The sequence below is a fragment of the Notolabrus celidotus genome, chromosome 17 (assembly GCF_009762535.1).
Source record: "Notolabrus celidotus isolate fNotCel1 chromosome 17, fNotCel1.pri, whole genome shotgun sequence".
In the NCBI taxonomy this organism is placed as follows: domain Eukaryota; kingdom Metazoa; phylum Chordata; class Actinopteri; order Labriformes; family Labridae; genus Notolabrus; species Notolabrus celidotus.
In genome coordinates, this window is record NC_048288.1 from 16652866 (window position 1) to 16679055 (window position 26190).

General features: G+C 42.0%; 1 protein-coding gene across 3 annotated transcripts in view; it reads left to right on the forward strand.

The window, feature by feature from the left end:
• nrp1a (neuropilin 1a) overlaps nucleotides 1-26190 on the forward strand; it is an 86811-nt gene that overhangs the window by 51612 nt on the left and 9009 nt on the right. For all 3 annotated transcript variants that reach the window (XM_034706677.1, XM_034706679.1, XM_034706678.1), the window contains 4 exons: nucleotides 12995-13150; nucleotides 16987-17131; nucleotides 21565-21896; nucleotides 24212-24356. In XM_034706677.1, the coding sequence (XP_034562568.1) occupies nucleotides 12995-13150; nucleotides 16987-17131; nucleotides 21565-21896; nucleotides 24212-24356 (778 nt within the window). The remainder of the gene's footprint in view (nucleotides 1-12994; nucleotides 13151-16986; nucleotides 17132-21564; nucleotides 21897-24211; nucleotides 24357-26190) is intronic.

Consider the following 26190-nt stretch of genomic DNA (forward strand, 5'->3'; position numbering starts at 1 on the left):
ATCTTGGTAGACACTCAATTGCATTTGAAGTGTTGTCTCATCTAAAGGATTGCTCAGTTTGGCATTTGAGCAATGAGTTGAAAGAAAAGCCTGAATGATATGTTTGTGATACATCTACAGTACGTCACACCCCAACAACTTTGATTTGTTCATTTTACAAGGAAGTCACTGTGCTTCACGTAGCTTGTAGTTAGCTGCTACAGCTAAATGGCTTCAACGAGAAGCCACAACTCAAGTGGTCATGCCAGTTTCTGTGTTTGAAGGGGGAATTTCTGTGTGGATAATTCCTGCATGGCTCCAAGTGTATTAAAAGGAAATGTGTTCAAGATTCATTGACTCAATAGCCAATTTGATCCGCTCAGTTTCAGTAAAAGACAATGGCATAGAAGCCAGAAGAAGAAGAGCACAGCAGCGAAGATACTCTGCAGCTAACTAGCATTAAGGTGGTGTAGTAGTGAGCGATGTAGACACAAGCACGAAAGCATAACAGCTAAAGCCAGACCACTCTTCTGACATAGGCTGCTGTGAAGGCTCTGCATGGATTCAATGTACAAGTAAAAATCCGCCGTTACTCAAACCCTTCACATGCATGCCTTTTGTCAGCGGAAATTACAAGTGATCACAATGATTTGTTGCCACTCGAGACTACGCCTGCCACAGTATTGATCATATTGAAGATTTGATTTAGCAGTATAATCTGGATGTGCTCTAATGGGCGTGCTGTTTTCCCAATACTAATCAGATCAAAACATTGAACGGTGTTCTTCTGATTTGTAATTTCAAACTCGGCGAAGGAGTGAAGTCTGTGGCTGCCTCGTAATTTATGTTTTCTAAGGAGTGCGATGCACTTGTGCCGAGCTCTCTGAGCAGAAGCCCAATTATCACAAGTGGTATTAAAGAGGAGAATTCTTCATTTCTCTTTCATTAAGCCGGTCCATGGTGCTGCAACAAGCTCGGGCCCCCTCGTGGCACGTACAAATCATCTCAGTGTGCCATCAGATGCATAGTAATCAATTCATTATTTATTTCATTATCATACCCTGACTGCAGTTGGAGGCAGACAGTTTTATTATTCATGACAGGCGGCCTTTTGATTCCTGGGTATTTTTCCCTTTGCTCTGCTTTCCTTCTTTTTTTTTGCAAAACATAATCCAGATTTGTCATCCATTTTAATTCTGCCTCATTCGGATGCATGCAGCGGGAGGAGGGCAAGATGCTAGACTGTGTGTTCTTCTCTGGGTAATTAGATTGGTGTGGTGTGGTTCAGCTTTGAGTGCTGGGTTAGCCAGGCCATTAATCAGCCCTTTGGTGTACACAGAGATGGACAGATGTCCTTTGAGGGGGATTGTGGCTTGAAGAGGGAATACAGAAAGTTGCAATAATCCTTCAAAACAGGCCTTTATTTCATTTTCTACTTGTTCCTTTCAAATCACGTCTCCTCTCTCTTCTTCTCTTCTTCCACTCATACCTCTTGAAATTCAGGTCTACAGATCTACATCAAGGTAGATGGAGATTTCTGCATATTATCTGCCTGTGTGAGCCATGGATTCTTTGAAGGATAAGAGGATGAACAGCAGGGGTTTCTGCAGAAGGTTGCAGTAAAAATAAATTAGGATACCCCTGCAGACTACCAAGCTTATAGCCTGATCCTTGCTTTATGAAGTCAGAATGGATTTCACAAGGAATGGTCAGGAAAAACCTGCATCTGCATTGGTTCTCATTATGATGTTAAAGTCTTGCTTTAAAAACGATCAAACAGAAGCATCAGTCTCTGTAATTTAAGTCTGATCTTTGCTTATTTTTGCATATCAGAAGATGCCCTTCAAAGATGACGTAGGTGGCATAAAATGCTGCAGCGGCTCAACAGAGAGGGGCAAAATAGCACTCGTGAATTGAATGAAGATGATGATTAATGTGTTAACACTGACAGCCATGGTGTAAATTTAAAATAGAATCAATCGATATCTTGAAATAAACATCCAACACTTTGTCTGTTGGGGGAAAGTATAAAGTATATTAAGAACCGGTGAAAGCAACAGTTCTTCTTGGACCTCGTCAGGGGAAAATGTTGAGAATCTGACAACGCATAAAACAGATTTGTCATATTCGTATAAAAAGGATCTGATGGCGTCCAAGAGTCACCACAATATCAGAGTGAAGCAAAAGAAGCAAGCCTGGATCTCTGCCGGACTGCTACCATTGATCACACATAAACACAACATGAATAATTTACACAGTCTTGGATGAAACCCAACTGTCAATACCTGAAAGCCTCTTTATTGAGTATCTCATAATGGGAATATACTGTACATGTTATCCTATACACTCGTTTTTTTATCCTTGTGGGCCTGAGTGAATTTCTCTTCATATCTATAATTTAGCTTCATTGGCTCCTGCCATTATCTTCAATCTTCTTGCCAGGAAGCATTATCCCTGATTACTTCATCAGTATTTATGTATTTATCATCCTCTATATGCGTCTGATTACGCAAATTGTTTAATCACAAGGGGAGATAGTGAGTCCCTTTACTCTTGTCATGACAGAAGTGCTTTAATCATGCTTGTCTGATAGATGTGAGCACCAAACATAGTATTTTTTTGTACACAGTATGTTCAGTTATCCCCAGTTTGTGGTGCTAATTTCAGGGTAGAGTCGGTTAGTACAGAGGTACTTGTCACAGGTTTCCGTGAAAGTTAAAACCTTGTCAATCCTAGCAAACAGCGCTGTGAAACATGAACCACTTAGCAAAGATAACAGGTTGAGTTCCACTGACCAAAAGCCCACTAATTGCACACTTCCTCGATGTAAACACTGCTCTGGCCACCAAAGTGTTTATCTTTTCTGCACGCCCGGAGTGTAGAGACTAACACTAATGCTAAACAAGCACATTCTGCTGTATCCTGTTTTCTTTTTCATCCAAATGTGCTTTCAATTAGCCCAGGTCAGCGGGTTATAGAAATGCCCCCTTCATCGCTATTGTCTCTCTCCACACTTCTGTCCCCGTTCCAGGGCTTACCACTGTGTAGAGCCATGAGTAATTAAAATATGGACCGGTAATTAACAGCAGCTTCTCAGTTTATGAAGTCTAGTGGAAAGCAGAAAGAAGCGTAGGCTGGCATGTGGCCGCCAGTGAGATCATCATCATGTTGTACAAATGGAAACAATGGACGCTGTCTGTGCCTCACTGCTCCAGCCCTGGCTCGCAATTGTAAAATCAATGAGAGGACAGAGACCCACACTCGAGTGGAGTTGCCTAACAGTGGGACTAGAAATCGAAAAATGTGAAGTATGGCATGATGTAATGACATGAAACAGTGTTGCCTTCGGATCCAGAGACAAAAAACTCAGCCCCGCTGTAATCAGTGTCATTTTCAGTGCATGAGCTGAAGACACAGAAGCTTGAGAGCACTGTAGTCACTACACAGCTGTATATACTAGGATTGGATCATCAAGATACATCCAGACATGACACACCTTCATGTCACCATCGTTTCCCCTGATCCTTGTTTCTTAGTTGCATAATCGTTACTCACAACCTAACAGACGGTTAGTCATGTGTGCTGCGAGTTGGGAATGACCCTGGAGTTAATGTCTGAGGATGATTCAGACGGAAGAGGAAACTTAAAACATGACTGTGAAAATACTTCCTCAGCTGGGACTGAGGCCTCTATTGTGCTATTGTGTAAACAACAAACCCAAAGCAAAGGCACACTTCACACACATGACTCACCAGACAGCTTTTTATTCTGCTTCAGTTGTCGTCCAACCAGTACATCCCTCTTTAGCCAGTAAAACAGATGATGGCCGCATGGGAAGACATGCATAATTTAATGCTACCAAAAAGGTGTCGGAGGGCTAAAAATAAACTGTAATTCTGTCAGGTGAATATTGTGATGAATGGAAGGTCGTGAGTGGAGTTCATAGGTCCTGCAGCATTTCAGTGATGCAATTTCCATTAAAGGAGAATTAATTACACTTTCAGGTAATGGAGCTATTCCAACAAAGCTTCCGTTTCCAAAAGACTGTAGGTGAAATTGGTGGACAGATAACTGAAAGCTGGTTGGGAAATCAATCTCTATTAACAGTGTGAACACATAATCTGTAGTTTGGGTATAATTTGTGGATTTGAAGGATTCAGATTTTTGGTTTATAATTGGAGTAGTAATGGCTTATTAATTTTGAACGTCTTTATTTGCATGCAGAAAAAAATATCCTTGAAGAGCAAAATGAGCAGAGCACATTTGCCAAAATGCAATCATGGAACCAACTGGCTAACCCTGTAGATCCATTTACTCCCCTATAAACAGACATGTACATATTAATGCTGATACATAGTTGATTGTAAGTGTTTTGGAGGATTCATAACTTGGACTGTAACTTTTGCTTTTTGAGAGACTGACCACTGTTGTCCATCAGACAGAAGTCGTCTTCCAACCTGCGGTCAGTCTGCATTGCGCATGTGCATCCTTTTCTTTGGAACATAATGTTGTTGCGTTGTTTTACCCGGATACAGTGATGATATTTTTTGATTGGCTGGTGGGTAGCTATATTCCTTTCTTTCTTTTTGTTTAGCTGGAGCATGGAAAACTCATTCTGAAGGAAAAGCGGCGCAACTTGGTGGTCGTTGTCCTAGTAATGATTGTGCGTGAGAAATAAAAAGTGTGGCGTGTGAGTGTGTGAACAGGTTAAAATGCGTGTGCCTCAAGCCCAATGCGTGAGACTTGAGTGCCCCGTGTTAGCATGCGGCTAGTGGGCTTAATTCTATTAAAGCCTCCTAATCTTAGTTTGCAGGTGTTTGCAGCACTGGGCTTCCTGGAAACTAACATAGTAGAAGTGTATTGTCTCCTTAGGTGCTTTGTGAGATTAGAATATACTGGTCTTGGTCGTAGATAAAGTTGCTAACTTCTTTACCAGTAAGATATTTACTGCCCTCGGGAGGCTAAGTAGCTGTCAAACATTAGCAGATGGGTTCTAAGATCAAGAAGACTCTCACATCTAATTATTTGCATATAAAAGTAGCTATGTGCTCCAAAGTTCACGGAAATGTTTGCTTTTTTCTCATTACCATACAAAGAAAATTGTAATCATATTTTTATGCACTAAAAGGTGACTAGAGGCTCTGCATCCGCCTGATGGCCACAGGAAACCAAGGCTATCTTCCTTTTTCTATACCATCCTTTGCGATCCATAAAGCGTTTCCTGAGGTTGTTTCCAGGACGTGGATCTGAGTGTATGTTTACCAGCTGCTCTTTGACGTTCCAACACAGAAGAGCACTCCCTCCTTTCTCACCCTCGGCATTTCTCTTGTTGCTTTTTTTTTTTCGGTGAGGGAAAACGAATAAACCCATTCCCAAGAGGCTTCAGTTATTCACTCAGCAGCCCACACACCCACAAACACACACACACACACATATATATATATATATATATACACACACATATAGGAAGCTATCCCCCCCCCCCTCTGTTGGAGGAAGTAGAGAAATGGATTTAAAAGAAAGTATTCGGTAAAGTTCTCCCAGAGTACGGATTGCTGCATACAACTTCTTGGCAACTCAATTATAGGCCAATCAAGCAGTGAGAGATAAAGCTTTTGAGCCTTTGCTGTTTCTTGAACACACCCTCCTTCTCCTCCTCCTCCTCCCTTAGTCTTATAAACTACGTCTGCCCCTTGCACCCACACAACAACGAATAGCCTCAAATACATATCATGTGGCACTGAGTCACACAGCGCTGAGACAATACGCAGAGTATCAGATAGAGCCAATGATCACGCCCACAGCTGCCACTGCTGTTGAGCGATAATTGGAAAATTATCTCTTCAAACTTGTACAAACACGCATAAATACATAAATACACTGTCTGTCTGTCATTTATTCCCACAGTAACACACACACCTCATTCAAATTCCTGATGTGGATTTTCAGTTGTTGATCTAATTGCATGCACACCAGGCTTTAACTGGCTGATGTTACAAGCCTGAGCACGACTAATTCTTTTTCTGCCTCTCTGGTTTCATTAGTCTGTGAAACGACTGGAGCTGTGTACATTCACTGTTGTGAGGAAAAGGGGGCTTTGAGTCATCAGTTTGCTTCACAACAGGAAGGCAGAGCACACCCAAAACAGTCAAACATGTTTAGCAGTATGTGGGAGAAGGAAAAACTCCAAGGAGGCTGAGACAGAGACTTGTCAGCAGGGTTGTTGGGAAGTGGGTTTGCAGGAACAATAAAAAGCTACTTTAAATTTTGAGTGCAACTAAATCAAGCCCGACCATGTTTGTTGTAGCCTCCAGCCTTGAGAGTATGCCACTGTTAGAGAAACAAAATGTTGGAATTTCCAAGTGACACTGCAGCAATTCTCAAATGTTGGCTAGATTCAAATGGCATTTTTCTTCCAAACATGGTGATTAGAATTTGAGTAGTTTCAGGCAGTTTCAGCAGAAAGAAAATTAAGCCTCTTTCACACATGCCCCCCAAAATTCCAGAACGTCTTAATCCAACATTTTTTTAGCATATAATCTTTAGGAATCAACCCTTCCTACCAACTTCTGATTATTTCCTGCTGTGTCTCTTATTAGATCACTCAGACTTCTTAAAGCAAATTTTACATGGGTCTAACAGGAAAAAGTCAGGGTAATGGACCGTTTGCGTTCACATGTGCTGCTCATCTCGAGAGTTTTGGGAAGTTTTCAGGAGTTGAGTGCAAATGTGAATAGAGCTACAGACGTGCATTTACTAAATCAGCTTCAAACAAACAACGAGGCTGTTAGGAAGCAACAGGTTTCTTTCACACAATGAGCAGCAATATAAACGGGATCTGACTTATAGACACAAAGTTACAGCTCTGGCAGTCAAGACAAGTCTTCAAAAGTTCAGGACGTCAAGGGCAAAACTAAGACAACTTTTTCTGCTCTTTTCAAGCATAATCTAGCTTCAATTCACATAATATTGCTGCTGTTTCCACTGTTCCCTGTAAACATTTGAAAAAGTTGGGTTGATATACTGCTTTCTATCACTTAAAACCACAAATATTTGTATTATTGTCACCTGATTGATTGATTGATTGATTGATTGATTGATTGATTGATTGATTGATTGATTGATTGATTGATTGATTGATTGATTGATTGACTGATTGATTGACTGATTCAAAAATTACAAAAAAAAAAAATTGAAAATTACAAATAAAAGCAAAAAAAACCAAAACATATATATAGATTCTAGCATATACATACACACACATATCGATATGTACATGCATACGTACACACACACATGCATACATACACAAGTACATTCATGCATACATATAAACATGCATGAACATCCACATATATCTTGGCCAATCACATGCTGACCAAAAAATATGTAGGCTGAAGCCAAGGCTTATCCTGCCTACCCTTTAACATAACTTATACCATATAGGCAACATTGTGCAAGTAATAATGTTATATTATAACAAACTTGACAGTGACAGAAGAAGAACTTTCTTGTGCATATTGTGCATTGATATTTGCTATGAATTGTTATTGCATGGCCAAAAGCGCATTAAGAAAAAGATAGACTGAAAGGTAAAAATTCAGAGGGGTTAAGAACATTTAGATCAAAGCAGTTAAAAGATAATGAAAGAAAGAGAGGTGATGCAGCAGGGTACAGAAGTCAACTAAGGCTAGTCTGATCCCCGTCAATAAAGCCGTTTGTGCAGGGACAAGCTAAAGCTCTGCCCACACACAGATCAGCCCGCCGTCACTTTATGGAAAGATTCAGAGAAGTGTGGGTGAATTCATACCCAGCCTGGCATGTTTATGTCCCTGTGTGAGTGTATGTGTGTGTGTGTTCCTACTGATATGAGTTACCGAGCACCAGCATGCCAAGAATGTACAGTGTCATTCCTCTCTATGTGGGCTTCACTCCAAGCTCACACTCTCATCGGAGAAATAACAGAACCAGACACAAGCTTTATTCCGTCAGATCAGCAGTGTCTCAAAAAGCAGCGCGTCCCCTTAGATAGTAGATTATGAGTCATAATTCACACCTTTCAGCGCAGTGATTACATCACCCATTAGGCATGATTCAGCCTTTCACGGCTCGATGACAAATAGTTTATCATCTGTGAGTGATTTATTTACCCAGGATCCACCGTGCAGTGTTTGTGTATGTATATATAGGTCAGTTATTGCTGTCTGTGGCTCTGGGCTAAAAGGAGTCCCAATAGTAATCATTATCTGGGCTTGTTTGTTTTTCGCTGTGGTGTCTGTGGTGTGGGACGGACTTTGTTTTACATCCAAGCGTCCTGGCAGCGCGTCTTCTCTTCCCTGACCCACGAAACCCTGGTTTGTTAGCGTGGCCTCTGCCTCATTCTTCTGCCTCCAACAAGCAGCCATTAATAAATCATGCTTTGCTCATTACCCAGGCCCTGTTATCTGCCCGTGTCTGTGAAATTGATCTGGTCTGCATACTTCTTCACTTGAGACCCAAAGCTCCTGTCCTTCACATCATCTGAGGCATCACTGTCAGCAGCTTGTTTCCCCCCTCCTGACCTTCTCCTCTTCACTTTTCTCTTCATCTTTTCCTCTTGCTTCCTTCCATCATTCTGTCTGAACCAGTCAAGCTTACCCTGATGCCACTTTTGGATGGAGGCTGCATGTATTCCGTGTCATTAAATAAGAGTATTTGTGCCAAAACCTTTCCAAAATTCCAATAATTCTCTCTGCCTCAGAATCTTTATGGTTTTTGTGACTTTAAAACTACCGAACCACAAACTAATGAAAGTATGTTAGACGTTCAGCTCTTTAAACTGGGCAGTGTACCACACCCCATGGCAGAGAACCCCTAAAAAAATTGCTACCCTTTGAATATAAACATTAATTTACAAAAAAGAGCTTTCCAGTTGGCATCGTGTTTTGATTAAAGCCATATATCGGTCCATCTCTCTTCAGACTACCCATTTTTTGCCACACTCAGATTCTCAGATTGTGAGTCTGAGCACCCATGAGTGTGCCCAATTAGCACCAGCACTCATTTCATTCCCAGAGGCTCCTCTTCTTCTCCATTACACCTAATGAGATCATTTCAGAGAAAACATCCCAAGGCCAAGTCTCCCTATTAGACCTTTTTTTTTTTAGCCTTTTCAGTATGCTGCAGCGCCATTGGTGCAGGTTGGAATCAGTCAGACTGGCCTTTTGAGCACATTGTTAATAACCTGACACGCAAGCACAGGCCGCCCTGCCATGCGCTATCACATATATGGTCATTTACCCAGCAGAAAGGAATTCAGCTCCTGCGTTATTAAACAGGAACCATCTGAAGCTGAAAGGATTTGATTTTGTCTCTATTTGTAGACCCACAAGAAAACGGGGTCTTACTGTATAAGCCTCTCGAGCCCGTAGACAGGAACAAAAGTATTCTGTTTCAGTATTTGACTGTCTTTTTTGTTAGCCTCCATCCATCCAAAGCCTTTGAGTTTAGCAGAGAGAGAGAATAGCATGGTGAAGCATCATTTATTGCTCCCATCTGTTTATGTCTTTTTTCCTTTGGAAGAGAATTTGAGGAGCAGGAATGACCGGCGTTTTGTGGCATGCAGATGTTCCTTTGCTGCTCTTTGCTACGAGTCATTAAGCGTGGCGCAGTGCTGTATATAAGGTTGGCAGAGAAAACTAGCTGGCACTGGCTGTATGGTTTTAACATGCTGGAGGAGCTCTGTGGAGATTTTTGGAGGCAGATCATGCTGGCTTAGATTTTCTAAAATATGTGCATGCTTCTGCGTCTGTCTGCTCCGTCTCACATAAGGGATTTCACTGTTGTCGCTCTTTCTTACAAACCTTTGCACATGCACATACCCATGATCTCCTCTGCGCTGATTCAGTAATCTACTCAAGACTCTGGTTGCCATCCGTCAGAGCCTGGGCCCATCCCACGTCAACATCAAAGGACCTTGTGTCTCATCACGATCTGAAAACGCGTTCCACCAACGCCCCGGCTTCCTGCTTCGCTCCTGTGCCTTAGTGGCGTCTGCACGCAACACCATTACTCCTTATTAACGTCAGCTCAGCCTGTCAGAGACGGTGTTAACGCTTGTTAAAATTAAGCACGCTACTTCATACACTGAGGAGTTTGCATTCCTTTTAAAACCTTTCAGATTCACACAACACCCACTCTTTTCCTCAGTTATGGATGAAGGGGTGGTACGTCAGGGTTAAGTAGCCTACACAGAGGTCGAGGAGAGACAATTTGTTATCACTAGTAGCTGAAAAAGTCTGTTTTTCTCAGAACTAGCAACAGCTGATCTTACCTCCAGGCTCTAAGTCAGACCTTTCACGTGACAGTAAATTTATACAAATGACAGCAAAGTTAACGAGGGCGGTAGAAAATGAAAGATTTTACAAGTTCAACCATTTGTCATCTTGCACATTCAAGGCATCTTGAGAGTTTCCATTCAGGGCTTTAGAAAATGTTTTAAGCTCCAGGGCTGATGGAGTGTCATAAATATTGTTAACACAGCACTACATTACAAAGAATTACAACACTTTAACTAATAATTAGCCTCTTAAAAATAGATCTTACAAGTTCAGGAATGAAGGGAGCTGCCTGTCAACACATGTTTAGTAGCAAATGTGCTAATGTTTTGCAATTTATCAGAACAAACCAGCAGGGTGATATACAACAGTATGCCACTGACACTTTTGACATCCAAATTGTAGTTTAAGATAACATAAGACAAGATTAACCTTTATTGATCCTGCAACCACGGAAACAAAAGCTAACAAAGGCAGAGCGGTGCTGTGTCAATGGCACGAGGACGGCGGAGCATCATTAAGGCACTGCTGCAGACTCGATGTATGACAAGAGGTTTCTTTGCTGACCACACAGGAAAGACTGACTTCAAATAACATAAGTGACAAACATCCAAGCATTTGTTACCCAGAAGGCCTGGAGTTCACTTCAGGTATTGACAACAAAAAAGATACAGCTCCCGGATGGAGTTTAAAGTTTTGGTTTTGCTGTTAGCTAACAGACCAGGGAAGAATTATGCTCTTCTCATTTACATCTACTATGGTGCAGCTAGAAGGTTAATATTAGGGCCGTCAATCGATTAAAATATTTAATCGCAATTAATGGTATGATTGTCCATAGTTAACTGGCGATTAATCTCAAATTGATTGCACATTTTTTCATCTGTTCTAAATGTGCCTTAAAGGGATACTTTTCAAGTTTTTGATACTCTTATCAACATGGGAGTGCACAAATATGCTTGCTTTATGCAAATGCATGTTTTTTATTATTGTAGCAATCCGAAACAATGATAAATACTGTCCAGAAGAATTGCCACACAACATCAAAGGTACTGCATGCTCAAAAAATATGCTGAAAGGGCATTTTGACCTGGATGTAACATTACTTAGTAACACTACTGTAAGATGAGATTTATTTTGGTCTAAGTATTTGAATCATTGAGTTCTTTAATGAAGTTCATAATACTTCTATTTCATATATTGCACTGCTTTAAGGTTGCTCAGGGTGATATGGTTTTGATGGTTTTGAAGTGAGGGTGTCACATTTTCGATGTGCTGTTTTCCTATGTTGAGGAAGAGTCAGTAAACGCAACACGACTCACAGCAGAAGTTGTCCCGTGCTCTTTCTTCCCCACAGCCCTCAAGTATAATTAATGAAGTTTCTAATTAACGCTGTTGAAGTTTAACAGCTCCGAAGAGATTAAACAAGTTACGGCGTTACACTACCACCATGTAATATCCAACTAACTAAACATCCTGTTTTTTTAAGCAGCTCAACACAAAGTGATTGAGCTCATGCATCACATCAACAGACGCATTGTCAATGCATCTCTGTCACATCAACAGTAAATGCAGATAACTCTGGTCTTGTCCAGAGAACCATCTGGCAGTGCTTTAAAGCTGAACTTGCCATTCAAAACACCCTCTTTATTCATTTCTTCTTGTCATCCACAATGTTATGTTACTGCTGTATCAATTCCTGATTTCCCAAACTACGGGGCGGGCCGAGGGTCATACACAGAACGTGCGCGCATTAATTGTGCATCAAATAAATTAGTTGCGTAAAGGAGAATTTGAATTAACACGTTATTATCACGTCAATTTCGACAGCCCCAGTTAACATAATCAAAAGCCTGTTTGAAGTCTATTCTTAACACAAAGACAGAAGCCAGGGTGACATATAAAAGCCTGTGTATGAGTGTGTTTTGTCTTTCCCGGCAGTTATGGTCGTAGTTGTGAACATGCATGATGGTTGGCAGACAGACACACCACAGTCTGATATATACCAGTGACTTCCTCTGCACATGATCATCTCTTACTGCAGCACACACTCTTAGAAATGTGTACACATGGGTATACAAACAGACGAACACCAAAAACCCTTTCTCACATGCCTCTCTGATCCCACCCCTCCTGGCAGTCACCATGGGAAAATATAACAGCCCTGCAGTAATGCTCTGCAGTTCATGATTACTTCATAAAGCCCTGCATATTTTAAAAGGTACAATATTTGATATTCAATCTGTATCCCTCTTTCCTCCTGGCCAGTTTTGATAATGTGATTGCAGACCCTGCTCTATTCAATATTCACTTTTAGCCAATAAGCTCTTGTCTCCTGTCTCAGGAAATTAAGTTGTCATCCTGTGTCTATTTCATTAATGTGAATATCGTTTCATTGCTGTTTATTAAATTCCAGGTAGCAGAGTGATGAGACTGCAGCCAGAGGTGAATCTACTGGCGGGGTTATATTTTTAACTCTCAATCTTGTCAGTGCATTATTAATACAGGCCGAGCAATGAAAGCCCCTTTCACAAAACTACTCATCTGAACAGGCACTTTATTTCAGCAGGATTAATAAGTATTCTCCTAAACACTAAAAGGGAGAGTCGTGTCATTCTTACAGCTCCTGTGGCTGTTAAATAATTCTAAGCAGCATTTTTTCTCACATGTCTTTTCTTTCTCTGTCTTTTCCCCCTCCACAGGTGGACCTTGGGTTCTTGCGGTTCGTCTCAGCCATCGGTACCCAGGGCGCCATTTCCCAGGAGACCAGGAGGGTTTACTTTGTCAAGTCATACAAAGTGGATGTCAGCTCTAATGGAGAGGACTGGATCACTTTGAAGGAAGGCTCCAAACAAAAGGTAGGAGATTATTCTAGTTCTGTGGATGCAAATTTTCTTTGCAGGAGGATTGTTTAGACCAGGGGTGTCAAACATACGGCCCGCGGGCCAAAACTGGCCCACAAGAGGCTCCAAAACTATTACAGAGAAGACTTTAGCTACATTTTTTCAATAAAAGTAACTGCTATTTCAGATTTGTTCTCTGGGGGTCACATAAAATCATAGTGCTGATGGAGCGCACCTGAACAGCGTTCCAGGAGAATATTTGCAGTTTGCACAATCCAGTGGAAATTCATAGACTTTTTAGAGCGCTTCAAGATCCAATCAACACTAAAGTTTTCTTATATGTTAACATGTAACAGCAGGAGCAGTGGATCCACCTTTTTCGAAAAAAGGAGCCACATGTCGTGCACATGCTCACCATACATGTGCGTACTTCATAGGTCCAACTATGAGATTCATCATGGCGAAAAATACAACAGCTGTAATGTGGACATTTTCAGGATGTACTTGTACAAAGGGAAACACTTTGAGTTGTCCTGTTACGTATGATTTTACATGTCAGGCCCACTTGAGATCAAAGTGGGTTGTATGTGGCCCCTGAACTGAAATTAGTTTGACGCCCTGGTTTAGACAAAAATCTGACCTTCGTTATGCAGGGAATCCGATTTATACATTGCACTCTATGACAATACTGTGCACAAGGCGATAAACAGGATTCTTTATACCTGAAATAGGGAAAACTGACTTTTTTAAAAGGAAACAAAAGTTAACTTCATAAAAAGTGGGATCTGCATTTGTATTTCTATAAATCCTTGTAACATTTACCATCTTTTGTTCACCTAAATAAGTAAAATAGTGAAAAAATTAATTAAGCATCAAGGGCTTTATTATAATTTGAAAATCTTAACTGTGCAATACGACATTTTTATGGTATCAAAAACCCTGATTTTGCTATTTTCAAGTTTAACTGATACTTCTTTGCACTAAAAAAGTTCAACATCCTGTAAAACAAAGTGCTGCTGACTTTTCTTTACCTTTACTGCCCTCATATTCACATGGGACTATCAGAGAAGACCAAATAATAAAAATAGTTCATTTTGCGTCAGCCTAACCAGAAACAGAGTCATAAAAGCCCCCTCTGCACATGCACTGCACTTGAAACATCTCCTCTCAGTAAAGCAGCCATCTGATTTGAATTGTGGTCTCCTCCAAGTCTCCTTTGAGCTCAACAAAAGGGGGAATACCCGACTATACGCACTCTTAAGTCTCTTTCTCCCAACATGTAATTATGCACTTTACTCAGCATGATAGTAAACCCACCGTCTATGTTGGTGCATGATATTTCCAGCAAGGCGTTCGTGCTACTTCATCACAGCAGTCGCCACAGGGAGGATTATGTAAGGAATGTGGCCTCTGCTTTATGTCAGGCACCCGTCAAGTTGTCGTAAAAGAAGCAGGGATGACAAAAGACTTGACAAACAAGAGTTAAAGAGAATATTGATAGAAAGAAACAGGAGAGGCTGTCATGTTTGAGCAGCTGGTAGAGGGGAGAGGAGGAGAAAGGGAAGGAGGGATGGCATGCTTGACCGGAGCATGACAGGCTGTGACCATCGATTGCTGATCAGCCTGTCAAACAGAGCAGGTTTTGTCCATCTGGAGGCAGATACACCCTCGGCTGTGTGTGTGTTTGGAGGGTCAGGGAGGCCTGTGTGTGTGTGACAGATCTGTGTGTGTGACATGTAAATAACACAAGGCTCCTTTTTGTGGTCTGAAGGGTAACAAAAAAGTTCTGAACAGCAGCAAACCATCCAAACAAGCATGTCTGTGCCGCAGTGTACACATGGCCCTGAGCCTGATTATTTTATGGTCTCTCTAAAGTACACAGTCCCTTCTGTAAAGTGGGAGTGTAAAGGTGCCGTGGTGAGCCTAGTCTGTGTTTTTCCACGCTCTAAAGTGCTTTTGTGCAGAGGGGCACTATTTGCTGCATGCTGAGTTCGCAGTTTTGCGTTTAAGCGCAGCTCTGGAAAAAGCCACTTTACAGTTCGCAAGAGAAGAGGAGGCTTGGCGTGACATTTTTAGAGAGTGGATGACTTTGTTGTTGGTCCCTTAGTGACACAGTTGACAGGTATGGCTCAGGGAATGTGTTGCACAGGGACAAATGCTTCAGCCTCTTTCTTTTTTAAGAGCTTTTATCTTTCTATCTTTCTGTCCATCCTGCTCCTCTCCACTGGACTCCTCTCTGCCCCATAGCTACTCTGTCAGAGAGGTCACGAGGTCACATGGTCACCGGTGTGATTCAATTACCCGGAATGAACTGCAGTGGACTGTAGGGAGTTGTTTCGCTGGGTGGCCGGCCTCCTCGTATGGTGCTAGTAAACTGTCAACGGACCCCAGGGGCAGAACAGAGACATCTCTGACCTTTAAACAAGACAGTGCAGTAAAAACTACCCACCAAATCTGGAACTGGAGGACAGAAAGAGGACATCTTGAGCCAATCTGGTCTTTTCTGTGTTACACATACTGCCTCAGGTTTCACAGTCACGGTTCACAGCCTGTTTGTGCTGCTACATGTGGAGGAAGAGGAAGTGTTAGGGTTATAAAAGGGTGGGAGGGAAGTCTGTAGAATTAGTCTCATATTTGAAAGTTAGCGCAAGACCAAGTGTGGAAATTAATGTTTTATCACTTAAATTTCCAACTAAACTTAATGAAAAGCATAATAAGAAAAACAATAATAAAAAAAATATATAAATCTAATCAAATAATTGGAAGGGGGAAAAGTCTTTTGTAAGATAAATATGACTCAAAGTACTTCATAATAAGGAACACCCATGCTCACAATTTTTACCATGAAAATAGATGGTTTTAAGAAACAAACAAAAAAAACAGACTCCATGTTTTTGCCATGATAAAGTAATGCAATGAAAAGTAAATCTCCAGTTATAAATAGTTAAAGTACAACAACACATAAAAATTAAAGATACAATACATAGAGTCACTGTTTGGGGAAATAAAAATCACTCAATAATAATGATAATGTCTAAAATAAGAGTAAATAAAACATGTTAAACCAATTAAAAGACAACTTTAAAAAAAAAAAAAAAAAACGGAATAAAAGAAAGAAGGACCTCAAAGCACCTTTCAGTTTGTGTTGATTTTGGCGCACCCTGTTGACAAAGCTGGACCTCATAAGTCTTCATTGATTGTCCTACACATGTGCAAGTCATGTTTTCCAACAAAAAAAATCATTCTTTCTTTAAAGGTGAAATGTATCACCCAATGTGAATCTTTGATGTGAAAAATATAAAAAAAAAATGCTGTTTAGTCAACGTGCTTTAAATCTCTCACAGCAGCTTCAGGCACTAAAGATGACAGCATAGACATTTTGAATCTTGTCGTTGCTGGTCTGGTTTGTAGGTCATATACTATCAATGTGTTTCACAACCAGTCCAAAAACTCCTCATAGGGGCTTTAATTTAATGTCTTAATGTTACATGAAACAGGACAGTTAAGACTGGACTTATCTGCTCTTTCCTCTCAGTCCTGGTTCTCATCCAAGCTGCAGAGATCTGAAAGTAATGAAAGTGCTTAACAGTAATTGATTTATGTTCTGTCATGCATTAGTCAGATTTTTAACATATTTGATCAATAAACTCTTCTTCTTCAGTCATGTTTCTTTGTCGGAAAAATAACCCCTCATGATTACTTCCAGCATCCTAATCTTATAAAGCGTACATTTCTCCTGCCTCGGTTCTCTGTTTCTTGATTCAATGCAGTCAAGGTCTTGGAGCCATTTCCGCTCTGCTTTTCAACTCAACACTTTCTATCAATAATTTACCTTTCTCCCTCTTTCGCAGGTTTTTCAAGGCAACACCAATCCGACAGACGTTACCAAGACGAAGCTGCCCAAACCCACACTAACGCGTTTCGTCCGAGTCCGTCCCGTTACCTGGGAAACAGGCATCGCACTGCGCTTCGAGGTGTACGGATGTAAGATATCAGGTTGGTACTGCAGAGGTCCCTCCACACACGCACACAGCTCTGCTGTATTTCTGTTAGCAGCTGACACATAAACACATGGTTATATCATAAGTAAATACGAACCTGTTTCAAATGCTACAATCTGACGATGACACTTGTGCACGTGTGCCAGAAACTATTGTTGCATCATTCTCGGTATCATGCATCCACGCCTCAGTTGCACAACACCTTCCTCCTGCCAGGTGTGAGATGAAGCACTATTTCTGTGAGAGTCTTCCTCTAAGGCTAAAGAGAGATGCTGCATTATAAAGGAGGGGCCCACAAAGACAGATTACCTATTTATGTTACTCCATGTTTAGATGTTCCTCATTCAATATAGATGCAGCCAACAGCTGGCAGCTGGTCTGAGTCTATATGGTCCCAGTCCCCCTGGTGATCAGGTCTTAGCCTCCTCTTTTTGGTTTTGGCAAAGCTCCTCTAATCTTTGCCTTTTTGTCAATCTTATTTTAATGAGAGGTTAGAGTGTTTGTGTGTATGTGTAGCACATCTGTTTGCATCTCAATGGAATTAGAAGCACATGAATTGAATGTTAATAAGTACTTGCTCTTGTGTTTTGCTCTTCTGCACTTGGATAGGGAAGGGAAGGTAAAGTAAAGCTTTTTTCAAGTAAGTGTTACCTCAGGTTTATCCTTTGATTAAAGTTGGAGTTAGGATTAGTTGTAGCCAGCCAAATCCATTTCCAAGTGCCATTTTTTGTGCGTTTGGATGTTTTCTGCATCACATACAGTATGTGTGGCTGTGCATATAATAGCAAGGCACAAGGCACTGTGGGTACAGCCGAGTTACAGCTGGGGCGTGTGTTTCAGGCACACGACCAGACCGCTGCACAGAGCGTAAACACATCACAAGACTCGAGTCACCGCTGGGCCTCTGTAAGGACGTCATCACCCCCGGGTGCTCTGAAGGCACAGCCACATCCACTACATGCTAGCAGTGATGTTACAGGGAGAGAAACTGTTTGGGCTCATGAGGGCTGTATAAACTCAGTGACTCACTCTGCTCAACTTTCCCTGATACCAGAACTTCACTGAAAAACTTTTGTTAAAAGAAATATGGAGGACTTTTTTAGTGCAGCTCTACTTCCCCTGGAATGTGCTGCCCCATAGTAGCGTCTTAAATATTTCAACAAAATTTGACAAGAAACAGAGCTGGGAGTAGGCTGTCCATATTTTCAAACTCAATCATGAAAATTAGTACTGATAATTTGTGTTGCTGTGTACAAGTGCTAGCATCTTGGTGTTTGTTTTCAAAGTATGCTCAAATTTAGCATAACATCATAGCTTCTATTGCCTTGGTTTATAGGCTAACAACAGCCATGATGGGGGCACATTGATTGATTTAACTTAAACCGCTAGCTAAACCACCGTCATGTGTGTGTTGTGTAAGATTGAAGATGATGATAGAGCTGTTTATATGATGCAGCTGTGAAAATCTGTAAGAAATCCTAACTTTGTTGTAGGGTTATTATCTGTAGAGGAAAAGGAATCAGAGAGAAGCACCAACAGTGAGTTAGATCAAGTTGAGTCTAGTCTTAGATGCACATAATTACTTTTCCTGGCTCCGGTTTTGAACATTGAGGTTCGATTGACAATGGTTAGACATCCTATTTGACAAACCACAGAACTCTGCAACCCTTGGTCAGGTTGGATTTTCAGATAAACTGTTAGAAAGCTAAACCACCCAGAAACCCACAGCATGGTGATCCAGACATTCAGGCAAAAATCCTAGCAGGCTAGATGAACACAGCACAAGAGAGTTACAAATCAGTGTGGATTCTGATATTTGGTTGTATTTCATGCTTGTAAAAAAGTGCCAAAGCAAATTTAATTTCTGTTATGGGTGGAAACATGAAAAAATGTTAGAAATTTTCGAACTTTTAGGATGTTAAAGATTTTTGGAGGTGTCTTTTGGGAGCAGTAGTGGACTTGCTTTGGGCCCCTAAACTGCAGGGGTGCCTTAAAATGCCCAAAGAAATGATGGTGAAGAAAGTTTGTCAATTGTGTGGTAATATGTTTCTCTAAATGTAAATTCTCCACAAAAGAATCAGTGATCTGCTGACCCTGCCAACACATACACTCAAATCTTTTAGCGTGAAGGTTACAAAGAAAAGATGTCTCATGTCTCTTTACACATACACCCTCATTCCTTCTCTCCCTTACATCATTTCCTCGTGTCTCCATGCATCTTTGGTAAGAGGGGCAAAGCCGCAGGGAACAGAAGCAAGTGTGTCTTTAAAGAATTACTTCTAGTTTGACAGAGGATTGAGGGGAGAGGAAAACATCATTGTAGGGAACATGAGACGCAAGGAAGGTTTTAGAAACAAGTCACACCTAGCCTTGAACATAAACAGTCTATGACAAATCTGGACATCTGTTCACCATAATATAGAGCTATTTAAAGCTATTCATAGGTGCTTTTCCTCTAAGCGCCCACTCTCCATGTTACATGTCAAGACCATAAATCAAACATCAGATTAGAGGAGTCAAACTGCAGAATGTTGCAAGATGTTTTACCCTTACTTATCATGGTCGCGTGGCCCTGCTGATTCAAACCGCTACTCATTAATAAAAAGATCCACTGCCCTGTTGTTTGTAAATACACCACGCTGTATAAATATCTCTGATGAACCGCTGATGCTCCACCCAAACCCCACATGCGACCCACATAGCCACGTATCACCATCTACACACAAACAGTCCACAAACAGCCACACGTGTTTAGTCCTCTGGGTGTGTCGTTGCGTGCATGCCATCTCTGGAGCTTCTGTGATCACAGCTGATGTCGATTTAGAGTTCCAGATGAACCGGGGAGTTCACCCAAGTGTCTAAACTCAGATCAGAGACGCACACATACACTTTCAATCACACTCATATACCTTTCTCTCATATCTTCCCACTTCAAAAGCCTCCAGTTCCTTTCAAGGCCTTAGCTTTGCTCAACCAGAGGCTTGTTCTTGTGCTCGCTCTCAAACAAAGCTCTGCCAATACTTCAGCAGAAAAATCTGAAAAAGTCGATCCGAGTCTTTCATGCCGCCAGAGAATATTCCTTTTGGTCTGATTTTTAAAACTGCAGTGCAGGACCATAGAGTTAGCTGACTTTGATAACCAGAGGGAGATAAATGAATGAAAATGAGGTCTTGTTCTTCAAGTCTAAGTGCACTATTCACAGATACTACCAATGTGGATCTTTGTGTAAGTCCTGCAGCACTAAAGTGCACACTTTGTCCGGTACAGACACAGAGGATGTAACAATGATGGGATTTGTTCCTCCAAGGGAGCAAGTAAATATGTTGTTACTTCTCACAGGTCTGTGACTCAGTGTTTTGGGATTAAGTGTTTTAGGGAGGTTGGGTAGAGACAAACATGACAGCTAAGTCAGCGCCACACTTGCAGAGGTAATAACAATATGGAGGAACTTGTGAGCTCAGGAGTAATCTGTGTGGCTGCATGAAGAGACCGCATGATGTCCAGATTCAATGCAAGACTCTGACGGTAAAAAACTGTGAATTTATTTTTCTCTTTTAAATTGCAGCACACACAAAAGGACAAAAGTAGCACCGGAGATTAAGAACCAGACGTTGCTTAATATGGTTGCTCATCAAGTTGTTGTGTCAGATCTGAAAAGTTGATAAAAGGCTTAAACTCTGACACACAAATGGTTCTGAGCTGTAACAACAGGTTGTTATCCTTAAGCTCTTGATATGGAAGGATGGTGTCAAGAAAAAAGGGAGAAAAAAAAACGTCTTTGAAAATATATCCAAAGATGCTAAAACCCACAGAGAGTTAGAAAAGGATAAGATCAGAGAAGTAGAACAAAAGGGGGAGAAGAAAGTTTGAAAACGTGGACAGGAAACAACAAGGTGTTAAAAGACCCAGTCCCACAGATGTTGACAGCTGTGGAGCAGAAGGTAGATGAGTGCAGCAGCAGATAAAAAACAAAGAGAATCTGTTTTGGTGTGTCAGTATATTCCAGTCTACAGAGGTAGGAGGGGGTGGATCAGGGAGATGAAAAGAAAAAGCGCTCCCAGAATGCAGGACGTGGAAGCACCAACCGAGAGGAGGGTTTTAATTGGCTGCCTGGAGACAACCGCTTCAGGCAGAGGAATTAGTATGCATGAGATCTGCAGACAGAGAGAGAATAGAGGCAGAGATCACAGAAACATCACAAAGAGTTTGGGGAACTGTCCTCCTCACTTTGACTTTCAGTATTCCTGTTGCCCCTGTGTGAACCCCAAACTCAACAAACCAGGCTCGTGGCATGAGAAATGATGTTGGACATCAGGCCCTTGGATACAGATCAAATCTTTTGTTTCCTATGCATCCATCATCCCTGCAGGTTCTCACTAGTTTGCATCAAAAAGCTAAGTAGCGTTTGCTTTCCCTTTTGTCTTTCAGAGTACCCCTGCTCAGGCATGCTGGGCATGGTATCAGGTTTAATTACAGACAACCAGATCACTGCCTCCTCTCATACGGACCGGAGCTGGGTACCAGAGAATGCTCGTTTGTTGACCAGCAGGACAGGGTGGACCCTGTTGCCCCAGCCCCAGCCCTTCACCAACGAATGGCTGCAGGTGGACCTCGGCGATGAGAAACTGGTGAAGGGATTGATCATCCAGGGAGGGAAGCACCGTGAGAACAAAGTCTTCATGAAGAAGTTTCGACTGGGTTACAGTAACAACGGCTCTGAGTGGAGGATGGTCTTAGACACCAACGGGAACAAGCCGAAGGTGAGAGTTGTTGTTTTTGTTAATCCAAATCATTGACTGTATAAAAGTACAACAGCTCCCCCAAAGAGAAGCCAAAACTTTGAGAGCATCTACCAGTGACTGGATGCAGTTTAAGTCCCAAAGCCTGCCCACTCCATGTTAACAGATGATATATAGGTTATAGTCGAAATCATTATTAGTATTTGCCTTGTGCGCAAAGTGGAGCAGCAGAGCAAGAGAAAATGTAGCAAACACCAACACAATAGTCACTATAAACATGAGAGTCCACTTCAAATCAACACAAGACTCTGATCTGCTATGGACTCTATCAAACAGAGGGATCTCTGATGTTTTATCTGTAAGTAAAATGTGTGTTTTGGTTAGCTTAAGGGTCATGACATCAGTCCCGCCTGATCTCTTCTGCGCATGTCTTGGCTTCACCAGCAGAAAATGTCAGCGCCCATCCATGTGGTGGTACTTTGGCTTCAACTTCACACAATATGAGGAGATGGAAGCATGTTTTCTTTATTAATAAGCAGCCAATGATCCCAATCCCTCCTTGGCTTCGCCACATAGACCATCCCATCAGTTCCGCCACCAGGGGTAGCATTTCCAATTTCTTCTAGGGATTACGAAGTGCTTATCATCAAGCCCTACAAACGCACTCTCAGAAAAAGAGTCCAAAATGCAGACCACTAACAGAGGGCTGAAAAAAATTCCAGAATGTTTTGCAAGTCGTGGAACTTGAGCATGACTACCAGTGCAACATGGAAGCTCACATCTCTGCAAATAATCATGCAAAAAATATTAAAATATGTGGGAAAGTCTTGGTTTATTACAAGCATTTCAGATAATCTCTACTCACAATTTCCAGAGTTTGAATTAGGAGTTGTTAAAGAAAGGACAGATTATTTCAAGCCATATATCTAACTTGAGACATATCATGCATTGAGTGTTTCAGGCAAATATTTAAACTCTGACCTGCTCCGTTTTTAAGGCAACTTCCCAGCCAAGGTGACTCCAAACAACGAAGCCAAGAAGGGAATGAAGATTCTGTCTTGTTGATCAAATGCTTTGATGCCCATGAAAAATGCTTAAGGACATTAAAAATAGTTAGGATGGTTCTGTGCAGGAAGTTTGTTTGGCTGACGGATTGATTTCTTACACGAGTCAAAGGACAGGTTTTAGCTTCAGTGGCATGGAAAATAATTTGAACATGCATCTCTAAAAATATCTCCCAAACACATTTGAACATTGATTCAGATTATGACGCATTTGGTTAATTTTCACCAGAGCGTTTCACCTAGCAGTAGTGAGTCATTAAGCAGTCGTTCCAAGTCAATTTCTGCAGTGCTCTGAATCACATTAGGATAAGCATCTCAAGTCTCTCGGAGTGCTTTTCCCACATCTCTCTCCCTGCTTTGTATTCTGTCCGACACACACCGTTCAACCCTTTCAATGGACGGTGAAACCTCTCCAGCGAAGAAGGAGGGGTGAAGGGAGTCAGGGGTAAACAGGCGAGGAAGGATGAGGACGAGAGAAGAGAGACTACAGAGAAGTGACCGGAGATTTATCTGCCCATGTCACTGCACGCACAGAAAACCAACACTTGGCTCAAAGCATGCATATACGTCCTCACATAGAATGCATATATACTATATGAGCACATATACAACCACGCTCACCACCAAGAAGAGCTGCAACAGCCCTGTCCCCAATTACATGCGTCCCTGACAGGGCATAACTCTGATCCAGATGGGCTATTGGTTGATTTATTAAGGGAGTACAGAGGATCTATATCCCCTATGTCCTAGTTAGCCGCCTCTCTCCCCTCGCCTGAGAGGTTTCTAGCATCCAAGTTGCACCAAGCTCCTTCACATGATAACATCCATTAATCCACTTCCATCAATCCTCTATCTCTTGCTTTGCTTGCACCCCACATCCTCCTCTTTTCTCCTTCATTTATTCCCTTCGCTTGAGAAAGATCTGAAGCAGAGTTGAAGGAGCTGAAAGTTGTCTTTGACAGAGGTGTGCGTCATGCTGTTTGCGCCACCAGCCCCATCCCTGACTCGCCTTAGCTATGCTTCAGATGTCAGCAAGATGAGAGAGTTCTGGTCATCCTCTGTTCTTCACATCATCTTTCCTCCAACCCAGCACATGCCAGCCCTCCACCCTGCCTCTGGTCTTTAGATGGCAGGGATAAGTCTGCCTCAGGGCATCTCCTTTAGAGAGCTGTAGCAGTCAAACATCCAGCAGTGACATTATCAGTGAAATTTCACTTTTTTTTCACTCACTTCTTCCTCTCTGTCTTTTTCCCTCCTTTTTTTCTCTGACAGATCTTTGAAGGGAATAGCAACTATGACACTCCTGAGCTGAGGACGGTGGAGCCCCTGCTGACACGTTTCATCAGAATATACCCAGAGAGGGCCACTCCTGCTGGCATGGGCCTCCGGCTTGAACTGCTTGGCTGCGAAATTGAAGGTACGTCAGTTAGAAGTTCTATTAAAAGAAACTTTGTTCTGTTTTAAATGATCATTTAAGCTTCGGTGCAAAATGTGCAACAAAGGCAAAAAACAATAGAAATTCTACCTATGGTGGGGACATTTCTACCTGTGCTGCTGATTTCTCTACCAGTAGTAATAATGTTGATACCAGTGGTGGAAAAGTTATTCTACAGATTAAAACCTTTTTCTGAGCTAATGACATTTCCAGCTGTTGTGAAGCTTTGAACTGTGGCAATAAAATTTTCACTTTCAGTGTTGACGTTCTTCCCAACATCTTAATCTCCATTCAAAGCTGGCTTGTTACATTTATCCACAGACTATTCTTACATGTGTTCACATATGAACAGCACTCACACTCAGGTCAGCCATCTATCATCCAAGCTAATGACATGTCTGTAAGTAGCTTGTACAGTCAGGGTTATTTTAAGATGTGCGTGAGGGGGTCCCACTGTTGGGCCCACAGCTGTCCAGCTCCTGCTCTTTATCCCTACAAGGGACAGTTGTCTCGTCTCCTGGTTACATCAAAGCTGCCCCCATAGATAGCCACTTGTAGAGGGGGATGAAATGAAAGCCCACCTGGTCCAGTAGGATTATTGCAGCCTGGCCTGCATCACACTCTTGGCAACCTCTGCTTGTCTTTCTTCTTACAAAGGGCTGCACACACTTTCTTTCTTTAAAATGACCCTCATTTTTTTCTTTTACCCATCTGAGCTGATGTAGCACAGTACTAGCTCAACAGTATAAGAGTGTGTAGCGTTAACCCTAAGTGGATTTACATATTGGATTTCAGGGAGACCTGTTCAGTTGTAAGCCTCGTGGTCTCCCAGTGGGAGCTTTAGTCAGATAATAATGCTTGTTTTCAGTGTTAATGCCAAACGAACACATTCTCACACAGACGTAAACACACAGAGCAACCGCAGTCACCCTGCCAAACATGCGGTTACAGGCATGTATACACAGGCACGCACATACACTGGTGCTTTACTGGTGTGTGCAAGCGTGTGTGTGTAGCAGGCCACTGAGGGGGGGGGGCTAAATCCTCATTTCTGAGAGAGGCTCCCCTGACGCAGTGCTGACCCCATCCCTGACCTCCCCCACCCTGAATCTGACAGGGGCTGATCTGCCTCATATTTCATCGAGCAGAGGGAGAGAGCGAGAGTGCTAGCTCGCACACACTCACAATAGCACACACGGAGTCAGTACACATACATTTTTCAGGCAGTTTGCCCCTATCTGTCTATGTCTGTCTCTCTCCATCTCTCACCATTTCCTTTTTCCCCCCTGTATGCTGGGGAAGCCCGTTTGTTACTCAGTCACTGTAAACACACACACATACACACACACACACCACAGCTAGGCTGTGCAGCAGTGGAGCGTGGAGTGGATCTAAGGCTGTGCCCACATCCAAGTGCAGCGGGGCCTTAATGATAGGGCACTGGCAGCCAGGGGCCAATCTAGCTCCCTCTTTCTCCATCTTTGAGTTGCAGCCACCAAAGCCTTAACAACCATGCTATAGCTTCAACTCTATTCATAGACACCCACCCCTCCATAGCATGATAAAAGGAGGGATGCTAATAGCCCAGGCGTAGATTGAATCCCAGTGTGTCACTGTGGGTAAAACATACAGAGCTTACATACTATACACATTTTCTTATTTCTCAATGGGAAATCCCTTAGGCCACTGTGAGGATATCAATGCTTAGAATTGTAAAGCTTAGGTTCTGTACAGTGGAAATGTGTGATTTGAACATGTTTACAAAGACATGTTTTTGGGACATATTCTGGTCAGTGCACATGCTGAGCTACATATT